The sequence below is a fragment of the Gadus chalcogrammus genome, chromosome 22, assembly GCF_026213295.1.
Source record: "Gadus chalcogrammus isolate NIFS_2021 chromosome 22, NIFS_Gcha_1.0, whole genome shotgun sequence".
Classification (NCBI taxonomy): Eukaryota; Metazoa; Chordata; class Actinopteri; order Gadiformes; family Gadidae; genus Gadus; species Gadus chalcogrammus.
Genome location: NC_079433.1, coordinates 3939106 through 3958873, shown reverse-complemented (window position 1 = coordinate 3958873; position 19768 = coordinate 3939106). Strand labels below are relative to the sequence as shown.

The 19768-nt window shown below is 46.8% G+C and overlaps 2 protein-coding genes across 3 annotated transcripts in view; both read left to right on the top strand.

Annotated features, from left to right (window-relative positions):
* prdm1b (PR domain containing 1b, with ZNF domain) overlaps positions 1–6721 on the top strand; it is a 15096-nt gene extending 8375 nt beyond the window's left edge. For both annotated transcript variants that reach the window (XM_056582771.1, XM_056582772.1), the window contains 4 exons: positions 53–299; positions 1928–2994; positions 3418–3546; positions 4760–6721. In XM_056582771.1, coding sequence (XP_056438746.1) covers positions 53–299; positions 1928–2994; positions 3418–3546; positions 4760–5350 — 2034 coding nt within the window. In that variant the 3' untranslated portion in view covers positions 5351–6721. The remainder of the gene's footprint in view (positions 1–52; positions 300–1927; positions 2995–3417; positions 3547–4759) is intronic.
* Positions 6722–9904: 3183 nt separating this feature from the next.
* The window catches only part of crybg2 (crystallin beta-gamma domain containing 2), a 50738-nt gene continuing 40874 nt past the window's right edge, over positions 9905–19768 (top strand). The window contains exons 1-2 of the mRNA XM_056583409.1: positions 9905–10331; positions 19297–19402. Coding sequence (XP_056439384.1) covers positions 10147–10331; positions 19297–19402 — 291 coding nt within the window. The 5' untranslated portion in view covers positions 9905–10146. The remainder of the gene's footprint in view (positions 10332–19296; positions 19403–19768) is intronic.

The window sequence follows — 19768 nt, the reverse complement described above, 5'->3', positions numbered from 1 at the left end:
ACCCGAGCAAGCAAACTCATCCTCCTCTCCTCCCTCTCGCTCCTCTCCCCAGATCTACCGCGGCCGCCAGCTCCACCACTTCGTCGACGGCGAAGACGTGCAGAAAAGCAACTGGATGCGCTTCGTGAATCCGGCGCGGACGCTGTCGGAGCAGAACCTGGTGGCCTGTCAGAACGGCCAGGAGGTGTTCTTCTACACCATGCGGCCCGTGGAGCCCAGCCAGGAGCTGCTGGTCTGGTACAGCGCAGAGTTCTCCCAGAGGCTCTGTGGACACCAGCAGCACGACGGCCACAGACACAGTGAGTACAGAACCAGCACACTTTGTGGAGATGGGACACAGAACCGATGAACTCGCATCGATGGAGGACGGAACCCCACAACCTCGTGTGGATGGGACACAGAGCCAACACACTCATGTAGATGGAACACAGAACCCAGAAGCTATGATATAGAGCACTAGCTGGTAAAAGAGAGCTGAGTGCAGAACCCAGAAACCAATAGGTCAACTTCATAAGCCAGAAATGCATAACCCAGTAATTCATAGATGGATAAGCCAGAAACATATTGATATGTTTACAGAACCTAGCAGCAGAACGCATTAAATATAAAATATATCAGTTTAACAATTCAGTGTCAAACTGAAAATCGGTATTTACAATATCAAATACAGTAGGAAATATATTTACAGGGATATGATGGTGATTATGATTATGATTGCTCAAGGATGCACGAGGGTAGACGTTGGGGGTTCAAACCATCTAATCACTACAATACGAGACCCATCCCATTGCTTATTGGATGTATGTATTGACTATCGCCTACCACACATGAGGGAGGCCCCTCTCAAACACAACGCGACACCGAAACATCAAGACACCCATCGGTGTCGCGTTCAAACGAGACGCGAGGCAAAAAGGAAACTGAGAGACAGCGAACGTGCGCTGAGCAGAGGAATGCTGCGGTTTGAGAGGTGACTTTGTTCTCGCATTGTTCCTCTTCAAACAGATCTGAGATCACTTTGGCCGAGATTAGACCTCGTCCTTGTAATTGTTTTCATTATTTCCACGTTATCACGAAAAGGATACGTATTCAGGACACAGGCCTACATGGCAATGTTTAACAATCACGCAGACACACTCTCTCACTCGACCTCTCACTCAGTCACACACACACACTCACAAACACGCAATTATGTGAGAAACACAGGTGACAAACGTTGCTTGTGTATACAGGCCACAATGGTTTATTAATTGGGAGCCGAATCGATTCCAAACGTGAATGAGTCCCATCGCGACTGCCCATAACCGGGCGAGCAGGGGTGACTCATCGTCTTCGGACTCCTGTGTGTTATTGGCTTAAGCCTCAATTGTTTACAACAGGTGACTAAGCTCATTGTCCCCACGAGACACGAGACCTTGTAGTCTCTAGGTAAACCGATCCTTTGAATGTTTTGGAACCGAGTCACAGCGGGGAACAAAACGACGTCAGTGCCTGGTAGGGAAAGGGCGCATGGTGTACAGAGAAAGCTGATTGACTAAAAGCTTAAATGACTCAAATTCCGGCTCGGCGACTGTTGGCACACGATGTGTGGAGGGAAGACCGCCCACAAGCACATTCCAACCAACACGTACACAAACATAGACGCCCACACACACATGCACACACACAAACACACTTGTCCACGGAATCACTGCTATCTCGGCTGAGACGAATCGAAACCCGTCTCCTGCCTAGTCATTCAAAAACTGAAACTACAACCCTTTACCATAAATGAGAGGGGAGGGGGGAGTTGGAGAATCAGTGTGTGTGTGTGTGTGGGTGTGTGTGTGTGTGTGTGCGTGGGTGTGTGTGTGTGGGTGGGTGTGTTTGGGGGATTTTGTGCATTTTTACTTATTAGTATTCCTCTCTCTCTCTCTCTCCCTCCCAGAACGTTCAGAAGTTGAGAGTAAGCCAGCTCCCCGGCACCTCCTACCCCAGAGACCCTGGCTCCTCCGAGGGGCGCAGGAGCACATGAAGGTGGAGGACGAGGAGGAGGACGAAGAGGAGCACATCGACGTGGAGGTGCTGGAGAGAGACACGCCGCCGGACACGCCCGAGGGCTACGTGATGGACTTCAGCGCCACGGCCGAGAGGAAGGAGGAGAAGGTGGAGGAGATGGAGGAGGAGGAGGAGGAGGAGCAGAGGACCTCCCCCCACCGTCCCACAGAACAAAACGGACAGTCCGCCCTGAACTCGCCGCCTCCCTCCCCTCGCTCCTTCTACCACGGCCGCATCCCCTCCACCCACCCCCACCTGCTGCAGCGAGACCTCCACCTCCACGGGCTCTACGGCCACAAGGAGGTGCCCTCCTACCCCTTCTACCCCCAGCACCCGCCGCCCCACATGCAGCTCCTCCCCCCCTTCAACCCCCTCCGCTTCCCCCCGATGCCCCCCCCGCCAGGCATCTTCCTCCCCGCCTCGCCCTACCCCACCCCCCTCCCCCGGCGGGACGCCCCCCCGCGCGGCTCCTCCTACCTCCTGGGGAACGACGGCCTGCCCTACTTCCCCCTGGGGCAGCCCGGCGTGCTGGCCATGGCCCCACCCCACCACCCCCACCAGCCCTACCTCCCCCACCCCCACCCCCACCTGGCCCTCCACGGCGGCCTGAAGGAGCGCGCCGCCAACATGTCCCCCCCGAGCGGCGCCCCCGCCACCCCGGAGCTCTCCCCGGCGCCGCCCAAGACGGAGGTGGAGTCGGACCCGGAGCCGGACCGCGCCGGAGACGAGGGTCTGTACCCGAGTCCCCAGCCCTCCCCCTCGGGCTGCGAGGAGGCCATGAACCTCAGCCTCCGGGCGGCGGCGGCGGCGGCGGCGGTGGCCGCACAGAGGGGCCCGGCGGCACGCAGCGGCCCCGGGTACAAGGCCCTGCCCTACCCCCTGAGCAAGCAGAATGGCAAGATCAAGTACGAGTGCAACGTCTGCCTCAAGACGTTCGGGCAGCTATCCAACCTCAAGGTGAGGGGAGGTGTTGACTGGGTGGGTTTGTTAAGAATGAGGGGGAGGGGGGGGGGTATTTGAACATGGACACCGATGGCAACTGCAGTGTTGTGTTTTAGCGTGAGCTAGACCAGCTAAGGTGCTCAGACTCCATGTCCCTGAAGCAAGCTCTAAGCTAATATTGATTCAGTCATTCGGTCAATATTAGCTTTAGCCAAATTTGGCGTCGGTTGGACTAGCTCTCCTTAAGTATCGATTTTGGAAGAGATTGAAACTATTTCACGATTAGTTAATTAATAATATGTATGAATGAGTAATACATTTCTAATGATTGCCAATTAGTATGATTAAACAATGCTTTCCGTCGGTTGACCACCGCCACCGACCGCCGTTGTTACCGTAGAACCCCAGTCTCACCGCCATGTTTGTTCATGTTTGTAGGTTCACCTCCGCGTCCACAGCGGCGAGCGGCCCTTCCAGTGTGACCTGTGTAAGAAGAGCTTCACGCAGCTCGCACACCTCCAGAAGCACAACCTAGTCCACACCGGAGAGAAGCCCCACGAGTGCCAGGTGAGAGACCCCGAAAACAACCCACCGTTTTCTGCGTTACTACCGCGACGGTTGTCAAAGAATTTGGTTTGTTTGCCATTTTTAGATCAAAATAGATGGGTTTTCTTTCCCATAGTTCCCCAAAAACCCACAAAAGATGTTGCCTTTATTGGCAGAGAAGGGGTTCAAATATTGAAGTTATGACACAGGACAGGGCAATCAAACCTGTGTTAGGTTTGATTGCGTCTTGCCCCTAAAAGGGGCGGTGCCTTCATTGATAACACACAAGTGGGTTGAGCCCGATTTAGAAGATGACTTGCATTTGATAATAATAATCAGAAATGCGTCATGAAGGAGCAGCTCAGGGATTATCAAGGCGGCCTTCAGGGAGACTGAGGATGTGGGACATGGCTCTTGACTATCTGGCCCCCGATCTCCTCTTTGAGGTCAAAGATCTGAGGCTAATGTTAGTTAGTCAGAGACGGAAAGAGAGGGAGAGAGAGAGACAGGGGGTGGGACACAGAGACACAGACAGAGAGGGGTTGGTCTAAAGGTGTGTCTGCCGACCGACAGTGGGTCTGGCTGGTTGCACTTTGGCAATAGGGAGCGCGTCAGAGCCCATAAAACACACGCTGACGCACAATGTACACAAACACACACAGACCCGTCACAGGAAGTATGGAGCCACAGTGAGGCGGGGCGATACAGAAAGTAAAGGTTCATAACAACATACCTGAGACAACACGTCGCCCAACGGAGATAACACACTCAGCCGACCGCGAGGAACGCATCGGTTTCCAGAGCAGACCTAAACATGCGATTTAGGTGTGACCGCCACTTATGGCACATGTCCAGGTGGGCGGGGCCTCCTGCTAAAGAAAATAAGGCTCCTTTCTGTGTCGGTGTCTCGTCGCTGATGCCCAACGGTGGTTCCCTCGGTCTGGACAAAGACACCCAGATGTTGTCTCTGCGCCGATCAGATTATTAATTTGCGTTCATTCGTGTGATCGCCCTCATCTTAAACTCCCCCCTTCAATCCCTTTTCCATTACCTAATCCTTGCCCAGTCCTGACCTAACCCGAACCCAACACCAACTGTAATGACTGAATCACTGAAACCCAACCCTCAAACTAATCCAGCTAAAAAGAAGCACAACAACAAACCACCAAACCGTCACCAACACCTCACCCCACGCAACCCTAACCCTTCGGTGTCTCTGTGCTCCTCCGTCCAGGTGTGTCACAAGCGCTTCAGCAGCACCAGCAACCTGAAGACCCACCTGCGTCTCCACTCGGGGGAGAAGCCCTTCCAGTGCAAGCTGTGCGGAACCAAGTTCACGCAGTACATCCACCTGAAGCTGCACCGCCGGCTCCACACCGGCCACCAGCGGCCCTACCGTTGCCCCCACTGTGCCGTCGCCTACTTCCACCGCTTCTCCCTGCGGCTGCACCAGCGCGCCTGCTGCCAGGCCCAGGGCAGCCCGGCCAGCGCCTTCGTCCGGGACATGGTGGAGCGCTTCGACGCCAGCCAGGAGGCGGAGGCCCTGCCCGAGGGGGCGTCGGCCTCACAGGTGGAGGAGGCGGCCGAGCGGTGGATGGCGCGCGGCTTGGAGGGCGTCGAGGGAAAGGGGGACCGCAAGGAGGCCGGCGTGCTGCTGGAGGCGCTGAGCCAGGCCATCAACGCCCCGCCCCCGAGGGCGGCGCTCCAATCGGGGGCCGCCGCCGCTGCCGCCGCCACGCATCACAGCCCCCAGCCGACCAATCAGGCGAGGGCAAGCGTGGTGCACCTCTACAAGCGACCCACAGTGAAGACCGAGGCGCAGTAGGGACGTTGTTTTGGACTTGGGTCGGGAGATCGAGGGAGGGACGTTAAAAGGGCCGGCGACGTCGACGTTCCGTTGGCCGCTTGGTGCAAAACGAAAGCAAAGAAAATGAACAAGAGGGGGTTGCCAAACATGAGACGTCCTTTGTCTCGATTGGTGGACAGGGGAAGGGTTCAGTCCAATGAGCGCAGCACCAAAGGAAGAGCCTTCCAAAGACTGAACTGGTGTGTTCATCCATTGCACTTACATGCTTCCTGCTCTACCAGGTTCGGGAGTAAAGAGAGGAAGTGTGTCTTTTTATGTAGCTGTGAAGTACCTCCAACTGTTTTTACTCAGGTAGACGTGTGTTTCGCTTTTACTGATTGTTTTTTTTTAACTTATTATTATTTTTATGTCTTCGACTTTGAATCGTGTATATTTATTTAGTGAAGTGAGTATGTGGTGCTGTTAGTGTGTTCCTCTTTTGTCAATGTCAACATCTCCCAAGGATGTGAGATGTCTTAGAAAAGAAAATGAAAGCCAAATGTTCCTCATAATATTGAGCCAAAAATGAATCACTGGTTCTACCTGTGATAGGGCTTTATATGAATGCTCATCTGTTGTTTTCTGTTTGTTTCTTACATGTTCTGTTGGAGTGTGCCTGACTTAGTTTGGGTAAATGATGTACGTTTGTCTTTCTATATTGTATTTGTTATTTATTGAATCCAAAACTGAACGGTATCTTGAAACCATACACCTATGTATGCAATTGCCAAAAACGAAATAATATTGATTAAAAATAAAACCTAAAGTCCCTAAGTCAAAGAAAACACGACACAAGACTAGCGTGAACTGGATCCAATATTTACTGAACACCATTTAACCAAAGTCTGCAAAACCTACAAGAAGAACAATAATCAATAATCACATAAATTACAGTTTATCTCAGCCTTTAACACTCTCTACTATACCAACAGAATACAATTTGTCTTGAAGACAAACTGTGATTTACTATGAGTGTTGTTTTAAAGTCTACTAGTCTCTCTATGACCCATTGATATTATTTTACCATCATGCTTATCCAAATGCTGAACCTACTTGAAGCCAAACCCAAATATCCTTTCCATTCCACATCTTCAGAATTGAACTGCTGTATATGACACACTCAGGCTCTCTGGAAAGTTCCTTTATGTAACTGAGTTACAGAATAGGACCAAGTGTTATTCATATTCCACTACTGGTGGGCAGTGCATTTGTTCCTTCATGTAGATAGTTTATTTTGTTATGTTATATTTGTACAGCATGTTTGTGTATTTCGATTATTTTTTGGATTCAGATGCCGATAATTTATATGCAAGAGACTATTTTGATGATACTTTTATATTGACGATATGTAGCAGTAAATTAAAAATATTTTCATTCTCTACATTTGATGTTTGCGTCTTTCTCTGGAAACATGTTGCGTTTGCCTACATAACCAGGTATTACACTTATGAAAAATACATTGATCTTGTGCTAAAAATTACAATTACTTATCTGTAAAACACCAAAGATATCTCATCCCATTTTCGTCCGCTTATCCGGGGTCGGGTCGCGGGGGGAGCAGCTCAAGCAGGGGGCCCCAGACTTCCCTTTCCCGGGCCACATTGACCAGCTCTGATGGGGGGATCCCGAGGCGTTCCCAGGCCAGTGTTGAGATATAATCTCTCCACCTAGTCCTGGGTCTTCCCCGAGGTCTCCTCCCCACTGGACGTGCCTGAAACACCTCCCAAGGAAGGCGCCCACCAAAGATATATCTTACAATATCTCTCTCTATCTCCATATCTCACTCTTTCTCTTTCCTTCTTTCTCCCTTTCCTTCTCTCTTTCCTTCTCTCTCTCTCTCTCTCTCTCTCTCTCTCTCTCTCTCTCTCTCTCTCTCTCTCTCTCTCTCTCTCTCTCTCTCTCTCTCTCTCTCTCTCTCTCTCTCCTTATATATAGATGTACATACTGTAGTAGTAACTATAGTATGTAGTTATATAAAAATATTCTCCATTCGTTTATTCATCCATTCGATCATCCAGCCATCATACAATTAATCTGTCATCTATCCGTCCATCCCTCCATAGACATATCTCCTTCCACCATTTTTTTTACATTGTAACTATCCAGTCATGACTTGGTTCGAGTCAGGCTTCTCAGCTTGTGCTGACAACAACCATTAAGGTTTAAAGACATAATAATAATAATAATAATAATAAATGAAATGTATATAGCGCTTAATATGGTACTCTAAGACGCTTAGAGTACCATATAGACATATAGACCAACTATAGACACATGTGTGGGTCTCAGCTCCCTCAGAGCTAACTCTTCGGTCTTGCGCCACGATGGAGACATGAGTTTCGGTCACACCGAACAAGGGTTTAGTTGAGAGAACCCTGCCACAACCTCATCCCCTCCTCCTACTTCTGGTAACCGGGTAATAGAAAGCCCCGTGTGGGGAGCCCGGCCCCTAGACGGACTACTTCTTCTGGCTCATCGTCTTTTCCTAGAAAATGTAGGAAGTGATACGTTCGTCAGCTAAAAAGGGCTGAGCAGGCGACTACAGTTCTGGTCGGGGGCAGCAGAAGAAGAAATACGTGGGTTGAGGTCCGGGAAACGTTGCGTCTTCGTTTCAGCAAGCGTGTTCTTTCGGTTCATCACTCTGTTAAAGGTGATTTGACACCATTTTCACCTACGGTTCGGTAGGCCCACCTGTGACCAAAACGTAGTGCTATTTCTCGCGTGAGTGGCCTGCCATTCCTCGAACTTGAACTTCCTCTTTTTTTGGTTGGCTGGGCAGGAGGTTAGTTGGGTCGTTTGCCTTGCTGGTTGGTCGGTTGATCCACTAGTCAGTGGACTGGCTGTTGCTCTGTTGGTCATTCGTTGGCTCGATAAGGAGGGTCGTAAATCAGCAGACATTGAGTCTGATTTGTTTCCTCGTCCAGCCCTCCCAAACACCTGACTCATTTAACCGCAAGCTAATGACATACTTACAGAACACATTGCGGTATCCATTATAAAACCTAGCAATTCCTGGATGCCACTCGGTTTAAATGTGAACGATGACTCACGTGGTCAACATCTTGGGAAACACTTAAAGGCCTTCCTCACTTCTTTACTCAAAGACGGCAAAAATGACCCCTAATAAAATATACCTGCATTCAGTTCGTTGAAGGAAATAAGTGAAATTATGTAAAATATCCTAAATTAATTGATGAAAATATTTGCTTTTGGCAATGTCCGATGTTAAATAATAAACTTTAAGTGTTTTTTTATAGATTAGAGTGGTGCATTTAAGAATGTAAACAGGTACTTTTCTCCATTTGGTGACTGGCACCACATAGGTAATAAACTTGAATTAAGGAGTGTTTGTGTAGCATGCTTGATGCAATCTTAGATAGCACTAGCTTACTGGTCAACTGTTTATGATCAACATCCGTGTGTTCAGTCAGCTTAGGCTACTGAATGCATTTCCAATCCAGTATGACAGCCAAACTAAACAAGACAAACTATTCCAACTGAGCTGAGATGGTTTAAACTGAAAAGTAGAAGGCAATTTAAAGAGATTGTATCGTAAATTTCCCGATCTCTAAATAAAATAATTGGAGCTAAACTGAGCTACGATCGATCAGAAATGCATACATTGCCTACCACGAACCGTACCTTGTATAAACGTGACTGAAGGCTAATAGCCTGCAATCTGTAACTCTTTCTCTGCAGTTGCAACTGCTGTAGTTTGGCGCCCTCTTGCGTCGGATTGGTAGATTACCTCCTTGTTTCACTGGATATTATTTCATCAAGATGATTGAATTAAGAAGGATGTGTCATTTTAGTGTCTTTATGATTAAGTAGGCCTATTATTAATTATTTTTGATAAGATAACGGGTCCACAAAAAAAAATGACACACATTATTTCCAGTCACACTATCTATTATGAGTTGTTTTGGTCGAGATAAGAAAAGGTGACCTCGATTTCTTATCGCGGGGCCACACGTTATTTGGATTTGCGATAGTGGCAATGTATTTTCCTATGCGTTAGTTTATATTGTATTTTGAGTGTATGTGTTCTGATTAAATGACTTAATATGTATATAACACCAATATCACTGCATAAAGTCATAAAAAATGATGGTCCATAGGAGCGGTATGACGAGAGAGAGAGAAGGGGCGGGATATCCGAGTATCCATCATGGTTTGACTTGGGAGAGAGAGGGATAGTCTTTCGTTTGAGGGATCATCATACTCATACTCGTTACCTATTTTTGATATTAATTTTAATTCTTGCAAAAATTTGTCTTCAAAAGTCCATATTTATCCTCCTTTGTTCGCTTCTATTCTTGCCATGTTCTTGTTCTTCCCGCCAGGGGACTTACAACTGGCCCTGGCCCACACGGCTTCATATGAAACCGGAACTTGACTCAAGGTAGACCAGGATAACGTTACACTACAGAATCCTCTCCGCCTCCGATCGGGACGAGAACCGGTGGGCGTGTCGTTTTCATTGTTTTGCCACACCTGTGTGGCGCTGTGTGTGCATGATGCCATGCGTGAGGCTGTGCGTGAGGCTGTGCGTGAGGCTGTGCGTAATGCCGTGCGTGACGCGCAGAGAATGTAGCGGCGAAAGAAACTCCAATCACCTGTCAACAGGTATCAACAGCCCTCCATCGAGCGTGCGCGTCGCCCCTGTATGAATCTAACCCCCGGCGAGAGAAAGCGGAACGCTCTGCTGTGTGCATAGTCGCCTCGGTGGACCCGTTCTGTTTTATTTTAGTCATTTGTTTTGCTAGGCTGGTATTATGGCCAAAAAATCTTCAACCAAGAAGTCATTGAAAGGTTTGTTCTCCAGGAGTGAAGCCCACCACAAGGAACAGGTGGAGAAAGAAGAGAAGAGCAATGGAGGGGAGAAGAAAAAGTTCAAACTGTTTAAATTCAGTCTTAAGTCCAGGAGTAACGCGGCTCTGGATAAGACGGCGGATGCCAGGTACTATGCATACTTTTAAATGATGTAGCGTTAAGGCGATGCAAACGTCACCGAGCGCGGCGATGTGGTGCCGGATGTGTCTGGTGTTTTATCTACAGCTAGACAGTTAAGAGTCGTTTTATCTGTAACTTATAGACGCACCATCCGCAAATTGCAGAACTAACATCATTTTATTTATGATTATTTATGATTATGAACGCATAGAAATGGAAACAGATGTGTGCACTCATTTCTCTCCAATGTTCAAAGACCAAAGGATTTTGATTGATGATATTACAACATTCCCGTGGCAGTATGGACAAACACAAATGAACAAAGTCTAATTATGTATATTCATTAAATTACATTGAATTGGCTTGAGGGATGCAACTGTTTTCTGTCTTCCTCCCCCGTTGGCCCCATTAATTCATTCTGAAACAGCTGTAACCCCTGTTGCAATGCAAGCCAAGACACAGTGGAACATTAACAATGAATGTACATATCACCAAGTTTCAATGGACACAAATATGGTGTAGGCCTACAACATGTGGATTTCGGCGTCCTAAACACAAGAAAAAGAGGTGTCATCCCAACGGTTACACAAACTGTTAAACGGTCTATTTATGAAGTGGGTTGTCCCTGTCTTGAAATAATCGCGTGATTCTATTGCAATGTCATGCTGAACGATGGAGTTCGTCATATTAACAGACTTTCACTAAGTTCTCACCATTTTCCCCCCACCAACAACATTTCCTGCAATGCATGATGGATAGCCTATTTGTTTGAGCATTAAAAGCATACGGTTATAGCTGGTACTGAACACACTAAACTAAACAACCGTTGCCTTGTAGTATGCAGTGGCGTGTGTGCCGTGTTTGTGGTTTGTGTTGACATAAGGATTATAGATCCGGTGTGCTTAAAAAGTCTGGCAGCTCCTGAGGTCATGTGATGGGGAAAAGGTAGTCAGACCCTCTCTGGTTGGCTCCTGGGGTCGTGTGGGGGTTTCCAAGGCCATGATAACATGGGTAACAGTGTCATCCCATCTAGTGTGATGTCTTTTTGGTTTATATCCATGTTTTGTTAGAGTCTCATCACACGTGGCATGACTCATGTTCCCATGGAGATGTATGTTGTAGTTTGAAGAGAAAGCCTGGACGTGGATTGGAACCGCATGACGGCCGTAGTTTGATTTGACAAAAGATTTTTGTTTTTGTTACAATATATTGGACTTTGAATACAAACTTCTTTGCGCCTCGCTCCTTATAATGATACCTATGTTTCGAGCTGTTTATGTGCCTTCGACCCAAACAACATTTAGTGCATATAAATATTCAATTCATTCTCATAACCATGTCGAAAAAGTTTTAAAATCAACATTTAGAATGTTCCCCAATGCAGTCTCCCCCTTTTCAGTCTTCAAACATACTATTGAGGAGATGAAACAGACAGGGCATGTACATTTTAGAAAAAGTATATAATTTCTTTAATGTCTTTTGTGGCCATCATCCAACCTAGTTTGGGCCCTGCTGAGACCCACTAATGGGTCGCGACCCACAGTTTGGACACCACCTGCCTGTAAAGGGCAGAATCCCCTTGGGTGTACTGTAGTCCATATTAACCACAGACAACTGGAATCTTCTAACATAACACACAGTAGTAGTACTACCTTGAAGGCCTGAGGAGCTGTCAGTAGTTGTGTCAGAGATGTGCCAGCCAGAAACATATTCGTGCACATATTTAGCATTTCATTTAGTTGCTCATTCATATCTCTTACGATACTTGTCTCTTGAACTTAGAGTATTCGGAGAGAAACGTGATAGAAAGAACATTATGTACGCAGATTCCAAAAGATATGGAATTATTGTGTCTTGTTAAAGTTCCATATTGATACAAGCACTGGCTTGTTACACTTGAAGCAAAACTCTCATTAAACTTCCATGTGTCAGCCTTGGGAACTGCTCAAGTATGAGCTTTCAGCATATCCATGATTTTCCCAGGCTTACGTGACTGGATGTGATCTGGATAACTTCTAGTCACTTGTCCTGAATGTCTCTTTACCCCTTAAAATGCTGGTTCATTAAGGTCGCAATGGCAATGAGCAAACCAAGATGGCCACTTGAGGATTTAGGCCCGTTCATCGTTGCGTACAGAATTGTTCGTCAGTTGACCTGTGTGCACTTTGTTGTTTTTACCAGGTCGGTTGAATTTAGATTGTGGCAAACTTTTCTTAGCATGTACCGACTCCAACTATGCCCCTGGCTATTTATAACGATCAACAACAATGATCCAACTTCTTGTGATCTGATTCCCAGAGCTGCTCTGAACTCTGTCCAGTTTTTGTTTTCTTAGCTTGTGCTAGGAAAGCTTGAAACAAATTATATACTTGCTCCAATAGTGATTTGTATTGTTGTTGGAGCGTCACATCTAGGACTATTTGGGTAACAGGGTGCCAATGAACACAGGGAAATGTCTTATTTAGGTCAGCCGTATTTTTTGCTTTATTTGTTTTGTAACGCTTTATTACATTTCTTCTATATCTGAGTGATATTTGCGAGCCTGAGCAAGACTAGACTCTCAGTTCATTTTGGAATTTCCAAAGAGTATTGGCAACATACACAGATACAAAATACCTCTGGACGCAATTGGATAGACCAGCCAAAGCAAAGGCATCAGCGGAAGCCATCTTGGTTGTTAATATTAATGCCTGAACGGTTCTCCCATTGGGCGCTCCTCTGTACAGTTGCGGCATCAAACCCCGCCCCCATATTAGATACACTGCTGTCATTTGCCCGACCAAGCCAAGTCTGCTGGAAATGGGTATGAGAGGGAGGGGGGCCAGAGTTCAAGTTCTTTATTCAGCCAAATGCACAACAAACATGTAATCATTTCTGGAGCTAAAATCCCAGTGCTCCAAGCTCCAAGATCAAATAAACCTGAGCTCCCAGATGCGTCTTGTTCTCCGGCTAGTGTTCCGCCTCACTTGAGGCGGCAACAGCAGAAGGTTAATGCATGCAAAATGTGAGTGGGTGTAGTGCTTTTCAAAACCATCATCCGTATGTCCCTGAAGGTCATTATGGGATAGTTCCTGAAGGTCGGTTTAAGAGTACACCCCATTTCTGTATCTTAAACCCTAGCAGAAGGTGTAGCAGGAAAGGTGAACGCACGCCCAGGCGTGTCGTGACTTTACTGGAGAGGTGGATACCACCTACGACCCACCTCGCATTATAATTTGGCCGCAAAGCATAGACTTTTGCCATTATCTTTAACCTTTTAAAATTGGCTACCATGTGACTCTAAAGGGCGTGGTTTACTGTACAGACAGTGATATATTGTTTCCCCTTCATCTCACAAATAGAATAGACACAACACCGCACAACAAAATTTGTGGTATTTTTTGTAGCTCCGTTCAGTGGGGGGGGGAGAGAGGGGATTAATAGCGGGAGGGGATAAATTCAAATAAATAAAGTAGTAGAGTTGTAAATCTTCAGGAGTTCAGGAGTCTAATTGCTGAAGGGTAGAAGCTGTTGTTGAAGCTTGTCGTTCAAGTCTCAATAAATATTAAATGAAATTATTGTAAGTCGTTTGAATAAAAGCGTCTCCTAAATGACCTTAATGTAAAATTAAATGTGAATGAACATATTCAGGCTCTTTACAGACGTGCTCGGGCTTCTGCTCTCGTTGACACAAAAACGAGTCTCCTGAGCGACCTTTTGACCTTTCATAAAACTGGTCCCCAATGAAGGTGCAACTGGCCCTGCACAAGGGTCTGGAGCAGAGCAATACATTTCTTTATGCTTCCGATAAGTTTTTTGCGGGACCCAATCACCAAGCTAGCTTTTCCCTTGGCGCGATATTGGCTCGTTTAACACAATGACGACAGGGAAGCGACGGCAACCAGCCAATCGCGTACAGAGTCAGTTGAACGAGGCCCGTTGATCACGCCTCTTGTGCTGAAGAAAGTGACTGCAGCTTCCCCAGACCAACGTTAACGCTAGTCTGGCAATAGCCAGACTAGCAACTTCCCTGAGTTGGGTTGGGATTATGAGTGGGCACATTGTAACCACCATGTCAACATCACCTTTTTACCTGAGCTGCTGAACAGGTGTAGTGACGACAAAACCTGTTCTTCATACACATTTAACTCATCACCGTCTTTGTCTCCCGGACTCTCAGTCCAATCGGAGTAAAGGTCGCACTTTAGAAGTCAAGGATGCCTTTTAGTGGACTGTAGGCTTTGCCAGTGAATTGTGTAACCTGTTGCGATTGGTTATTTCTTGTAATTAATGCGTGAACTGGTGATAACCTCATTCCAAACTGATGGTAATGGTTGAATTGTAAGCATATTACCTAAATTAATTGATTGTGTGAGAGGGAGGTACATTGGTGAATGTATTGACAGGCACAATGTAAACCTCTTGCCAGAAGTTATGGGTTATATTATGATATGGTCGTATGCACCTCAGAGTCAATACCTGTACTGAAAGTGCTCTTTACATATATTTGTTTGGCCCTTTATGTATAGAGGTTTGGTGTTTATCGCGCAGCAGAACGGTTGAGGGTTTGAACACCAATGTCCGCAGCCTAAGCTGTGAGCATCCTTGTGAAAGATACCCAAACCTCTACCTGCTCCTTTATGGCCTGCATCTGAATTCACTGTCTGTCACTTTGGATGAATGTGCCTGCTTCGTGTGTACAGAGTGAAGGGGTAGACTGTGTGGACATCGGGGTCCCGAACCAATAACCTGTTCCTCTGGCAGTCAAAAGCCCCGATGAATACCCTAGACTTTCCCACCCCTCTGTGCTAGCTCTCTCTTCAGACAAAGCACCCACACATCTGATCTTTTAGTAATTCACTTGAAACCTAACGATAGCAGCTGCTGTCCACACGTGACTTTTGCTAACCTTCACGACCCCTCTCCTCCCTCCCTCCCAGCCCTCAGGACCTGTGCAGCGTCTGGCCCTCAAACGGATTCTAGCATGTGGACAGATTTATGGGACCCATACCAAAGGTTGTCCTAATACACCTGGCGCTAGGGGAAAATTGCTTACGCTTGGCTTTCGTGGGAATCAACGGTGTCTCTGTTTTTTTAATTGGAGCCAGCTTTGTCATTTATGATATGCAAGTGCAATGCAATCAAATGCATAAAGAACACAGCCCAGTGCAAACTAGCATAAAGTGCAATAGTGTATGCAGAATATTGAAAACTATTTACTGAGTGAAAAGGACCTGATAAAAACAAGACAATAATGTAAAAATGTGCAATTGTAGGTTATGCTAAAATTATGGGGTATACGTAAATATTGGTTTGCCATCAAAGTTTTCCAACTCTATGCGCCCATTATCATCTCTATACCTTTGCACCACGTTGTAGCAATGCTATTGATTACCATTAGTCCAAATTGAGAGTGTCCGCCTGCTGCCAGAGAGGTTATTCGGGTGGTATTGACTCTCTATCTCGCATATCAAAATGAATTCTAAACATGTTTGCTAATTTTAGGGGTCAAAGTAGTAGTGTTTCATGTGGTGGAAATGTCGTTATGTTTTGACGTGACAGACTATAACTGGTCAAAGTTCAGCAGCAGGAGTGTAAAACATTACCGTCAAACCTGGGATTCTGTGTTGACTCACATTGTGGATGCTTTCCATCATTTACAACCATCCCTACTCCAAATGTGGGAACTACAGGCAGAGCTACACTGCTGATTTAATACTGTAAATGCCTTCCTAAGGCTGAATGATTATTGATTGGCTGGCTCAGTCCTCTAGTGTGTTCACTAGAAGTGACGTCAAGTCGGCGGAATCTTGTTAGACAGAACTAACCGACGCAAAGGCCGCGAAACAACGCGCGTTCAACCAAAGTGTGTCACACCGACGCAGTGTAACGTCAACTGCACATGCGCCAAACACACCGTGAAGCAACCAAAGCTTGGATTCCCACCTGCTGTCCTAAGCTGCATGGATTCCCCCTCTTTTCTCCAACCCCATTTCCTGTCCCTGTTCACTCAGCCAAACAGCAAATATAGTATGAACAAAGAACAAAAAATATGTCGGTTTTTTAACTGAGCGCTATATAAATATAACATTCAAATGTATCTCTTGTTAAACCACAGGGTTTATGATGACCTGTTTAGTACGATCAGGGATCTAGGACCATAAACAGCTAGAGCTTTGTCTCACTGTTGCACAGACTATTGGCTGCAAATTTGCTTTCATTCCTTGAAACCCATTCCCTAAAACCACAGTTATGTCTATAAAATCACTAATTCAAAAGGAAACTGGAAAATAGTATAGACGTGTAATGTAAAGGATTTTCACGCACACGAGTACGACCCACACAAACACGATCCACACACACCTGCCCAAGACCCAACTTGTCTCCGAGACCCTCACAACCTCCCTACTAACAACTTACTGCATGCTTAAAATACCTGTCTCTCAGGATGACAGGAAAACGCCCTAGATAAGGGTGTGTGTGTGTGTGTGTGTGTGTGTGTGTGTGTGTGTGTGTGTGTGTGTGTGTGTGTGTGTGTGTGTGTGTGTGTGTGTGTGTGTGTGTGTGTGTGTGTGTGTGTGTGTGTGTGTGTGTGTGTGTGTGTGTGTGTGTGTGTGTGTCAGACCGACAGACATGACAGAGGTTGTGTGTGTGACATTACAACTATGCTAGGTGTGTTGTTGCTTATCAAAGGTTAATTTATCTCTACATCTGGGTGCCAACTTTCACCTGTCACTATTGGGCAGCTTTCCTAAATGGCCTGTGATGGCTCATCAACATTCCACCAGATGATACAATAGATGCACTTTAAAGAATGTCTGCTATTGTTGGCCAATGCATTATGGTTGTGGGCTGATTGTTGAATTGGACATTACGAATTGTGTAACCATTTAATTTGTCCTGAACTGTTTTGCTTGTTGCGCTGTGTCGGGAGGTTGTCCGGTATGGTTAGCACAGCACACGGACACTTGCTACAGTCGAGGGCTATAACACAAGCGGCCTCGCCTCATTTGGCTATCTCCTTGTTTGGCTATCTCTACGGTCCATGATACCTGGGCCAAAGCAGAAGCAGGTGGGGGGGAGGGGGGAGCAGCAGTCACGCGCCACTCCCGTGTGAAGAGCAGCTGGTTCGTCTTGACGGTTGATTGCTAATAACATCCGTTTGTGTTGACTTTAAGGTGCGCGTGTTTGACTTTGTCAACCTGTGACTCAGTCAAAACAACAGGCCCCGTGTGCTCTGAGGTGCGACGGTCCGTGGATGAGTTGCGTTGTTTTGGAACACAGTCATTTAGCGTTTCTGTAGTTCTTTGTCTCACCCCTTGAGTTCCCGGTATGTCCTGTCCAGCGTGCTGGGAGTTTTCCTTCCTTCCCCATATCAGGTCAGACTGGTGTAATCCAGTAGTTTAGAGTGTCAAACACCCCCAGGCCTGGTGTATAGTGTTGTCACGGTCGTGATCTGTCAGGCCGTGTATGAACCAGGGGGTTTCTGTTTTCAAACATACCAGAACATTTCCACTGCTGTTGGTCATTCAACACTTTTTTAATGCTATATTTATATTTGTATTTTTTTTTTTCATATTCAGTATTCTGACTAGCGTTTGTTGTCCATGTGATGCGATCGACCACCTAGAAACTGAATGTTACACCTCTTAACTTACCAACAACACCTATAAACTGACCAACACCTCATACCTGTGGCAGGTGTTATGCCAAAGTAGGCGAAGGTTGAGCTATCTATCATACAGACATGGCGTGACTTAATTCTCTTTGTATTAAAAATAACGAATTGATCAAAGGAGGTTCAATCACAGAACCCTGGTGATAAACAAATATAAGGGCAGTTGTTTTTCCACTTTTCTATGGTTATGATTCCCCCTTGCCAATATATGTCTCCGTTCCCAAACCCTATTTTTTTGTGGTCCATCTATTGTTCATTTTCAATGGAAAAGGCCGCAGCCAACTGTTCTTTACTGTAAGAGTCTGATAAACTTGTTCTTATCCCTCTATTTTGACTCGTGCACATATTTTATTTAGTCAAGGCCCTACTTTTGTGTAGCCTGGCACCGCCCACCTACCTACTTCCGCTCAATTTTCATTTCACTTCAGTACTAGCTCTGGGTCTGCTTAATGTAAATGCGTTCCATGTAAACCAGATTTCTGGCGGTCCAATCAGCGCACAGAGGGAGTGGCTGAGAACGATGACGTCTAGGTCGCGCGCCAGTTTCAGTTGTAGTCAGAGGAAGACAATGGAGAAGGATACGAGAGAAGCTATTCGGTCTGTTGTGGGATCGCTGCCGAAAATCGATCAATTAAAGCCGGAGCAGGAACAAGCTTTGCAGAGTTTTGTTGGTGGCCATGATGTTGTGGCGCTTCTCCCCACCGGGTTCGGGAAAAGTTTGATTTTCCAGCTGGCTCCGTTAGTGGTGAAGGAGCCGGTCCCGTCGCATGACATACGTCAGGACCAAACGCTATGCGATTGGTTATGGCAGATCCAGAGTGGCACTGGGCAGATCCAATCATTTTAAAACTTCTACAGGCACCCGCCTCCACCCGCCACCCGCCTCCGGCTAACTTTTGTGCACTGTGCCCCGGGAATGTTCAGTTTAGGAACACAGTGCCTCCCGGGTCAAAGGTCAGAGTGGAGCCCTCTGTCATAACCTACACTACACCAATATGCTCCTGAATGGATCCGAACTCACGGCACCTAGCTCTGGTGTGAATGTAAACCATAACTCGCATTCACAGCCTTGTGAATCATGCAAACGACAGCCAGCCCGTCGGGAGCAGTCAGGGTGAGGTGTCTTGCTCAGGGACGCCTCGACGCTCAGCTAGGAGTAGCCGGGGATCAAACCAGCAACCTTCCGGTGACCCCAACTTTAACCCTAACCCTAGGAAGAAAGAGGGCAAGCATCGTGGGCTGACGTTTGTGGAGGACTTTGTACCGGTACCGTTGATCCGAAGGTGTGACTCATTCCTCTCTTGTCTTCCTTCAGGTCCTTGGAGAGCTCGCTATTCCCAGACGGCGATGAGGTTTTCCTGGAGAGTCCGAGATCCGCCAGCAAGAGTTCAACTTTGTACGCTACTGCACCGAGGTCAAAGGTCAGCTACAACCTTCCTGACGTCACTTTTTGGTGTGTGTGTGTGTGTGTGTGTGTGTGTGTGTGTGTGTGTGTGTGTGTGTGTGTGTGTGTGTGTGTGTGTGTGTGTGTGTGTGTGTGTGTGTGTGTGTGTGTGTGTGTGTGTGTGTGTGTGTGTGTGTGTGTGTGTGTCCCCTCTTGGTTCATCTACGAGGAGGGCTTTTGGACCCTGAGGGATCAGAGCCTGAGTGGCCTTCCTGGTAGCTGGGAAGTCAACAGTGTCTCAAGCGCAGTATCCACAATGCCAATGCTCCTATGAACACATGACGCTCACATCCCTCACACTCGTCACACCCTCAACTATAGGTCTTGTAATAAAAAATAATTT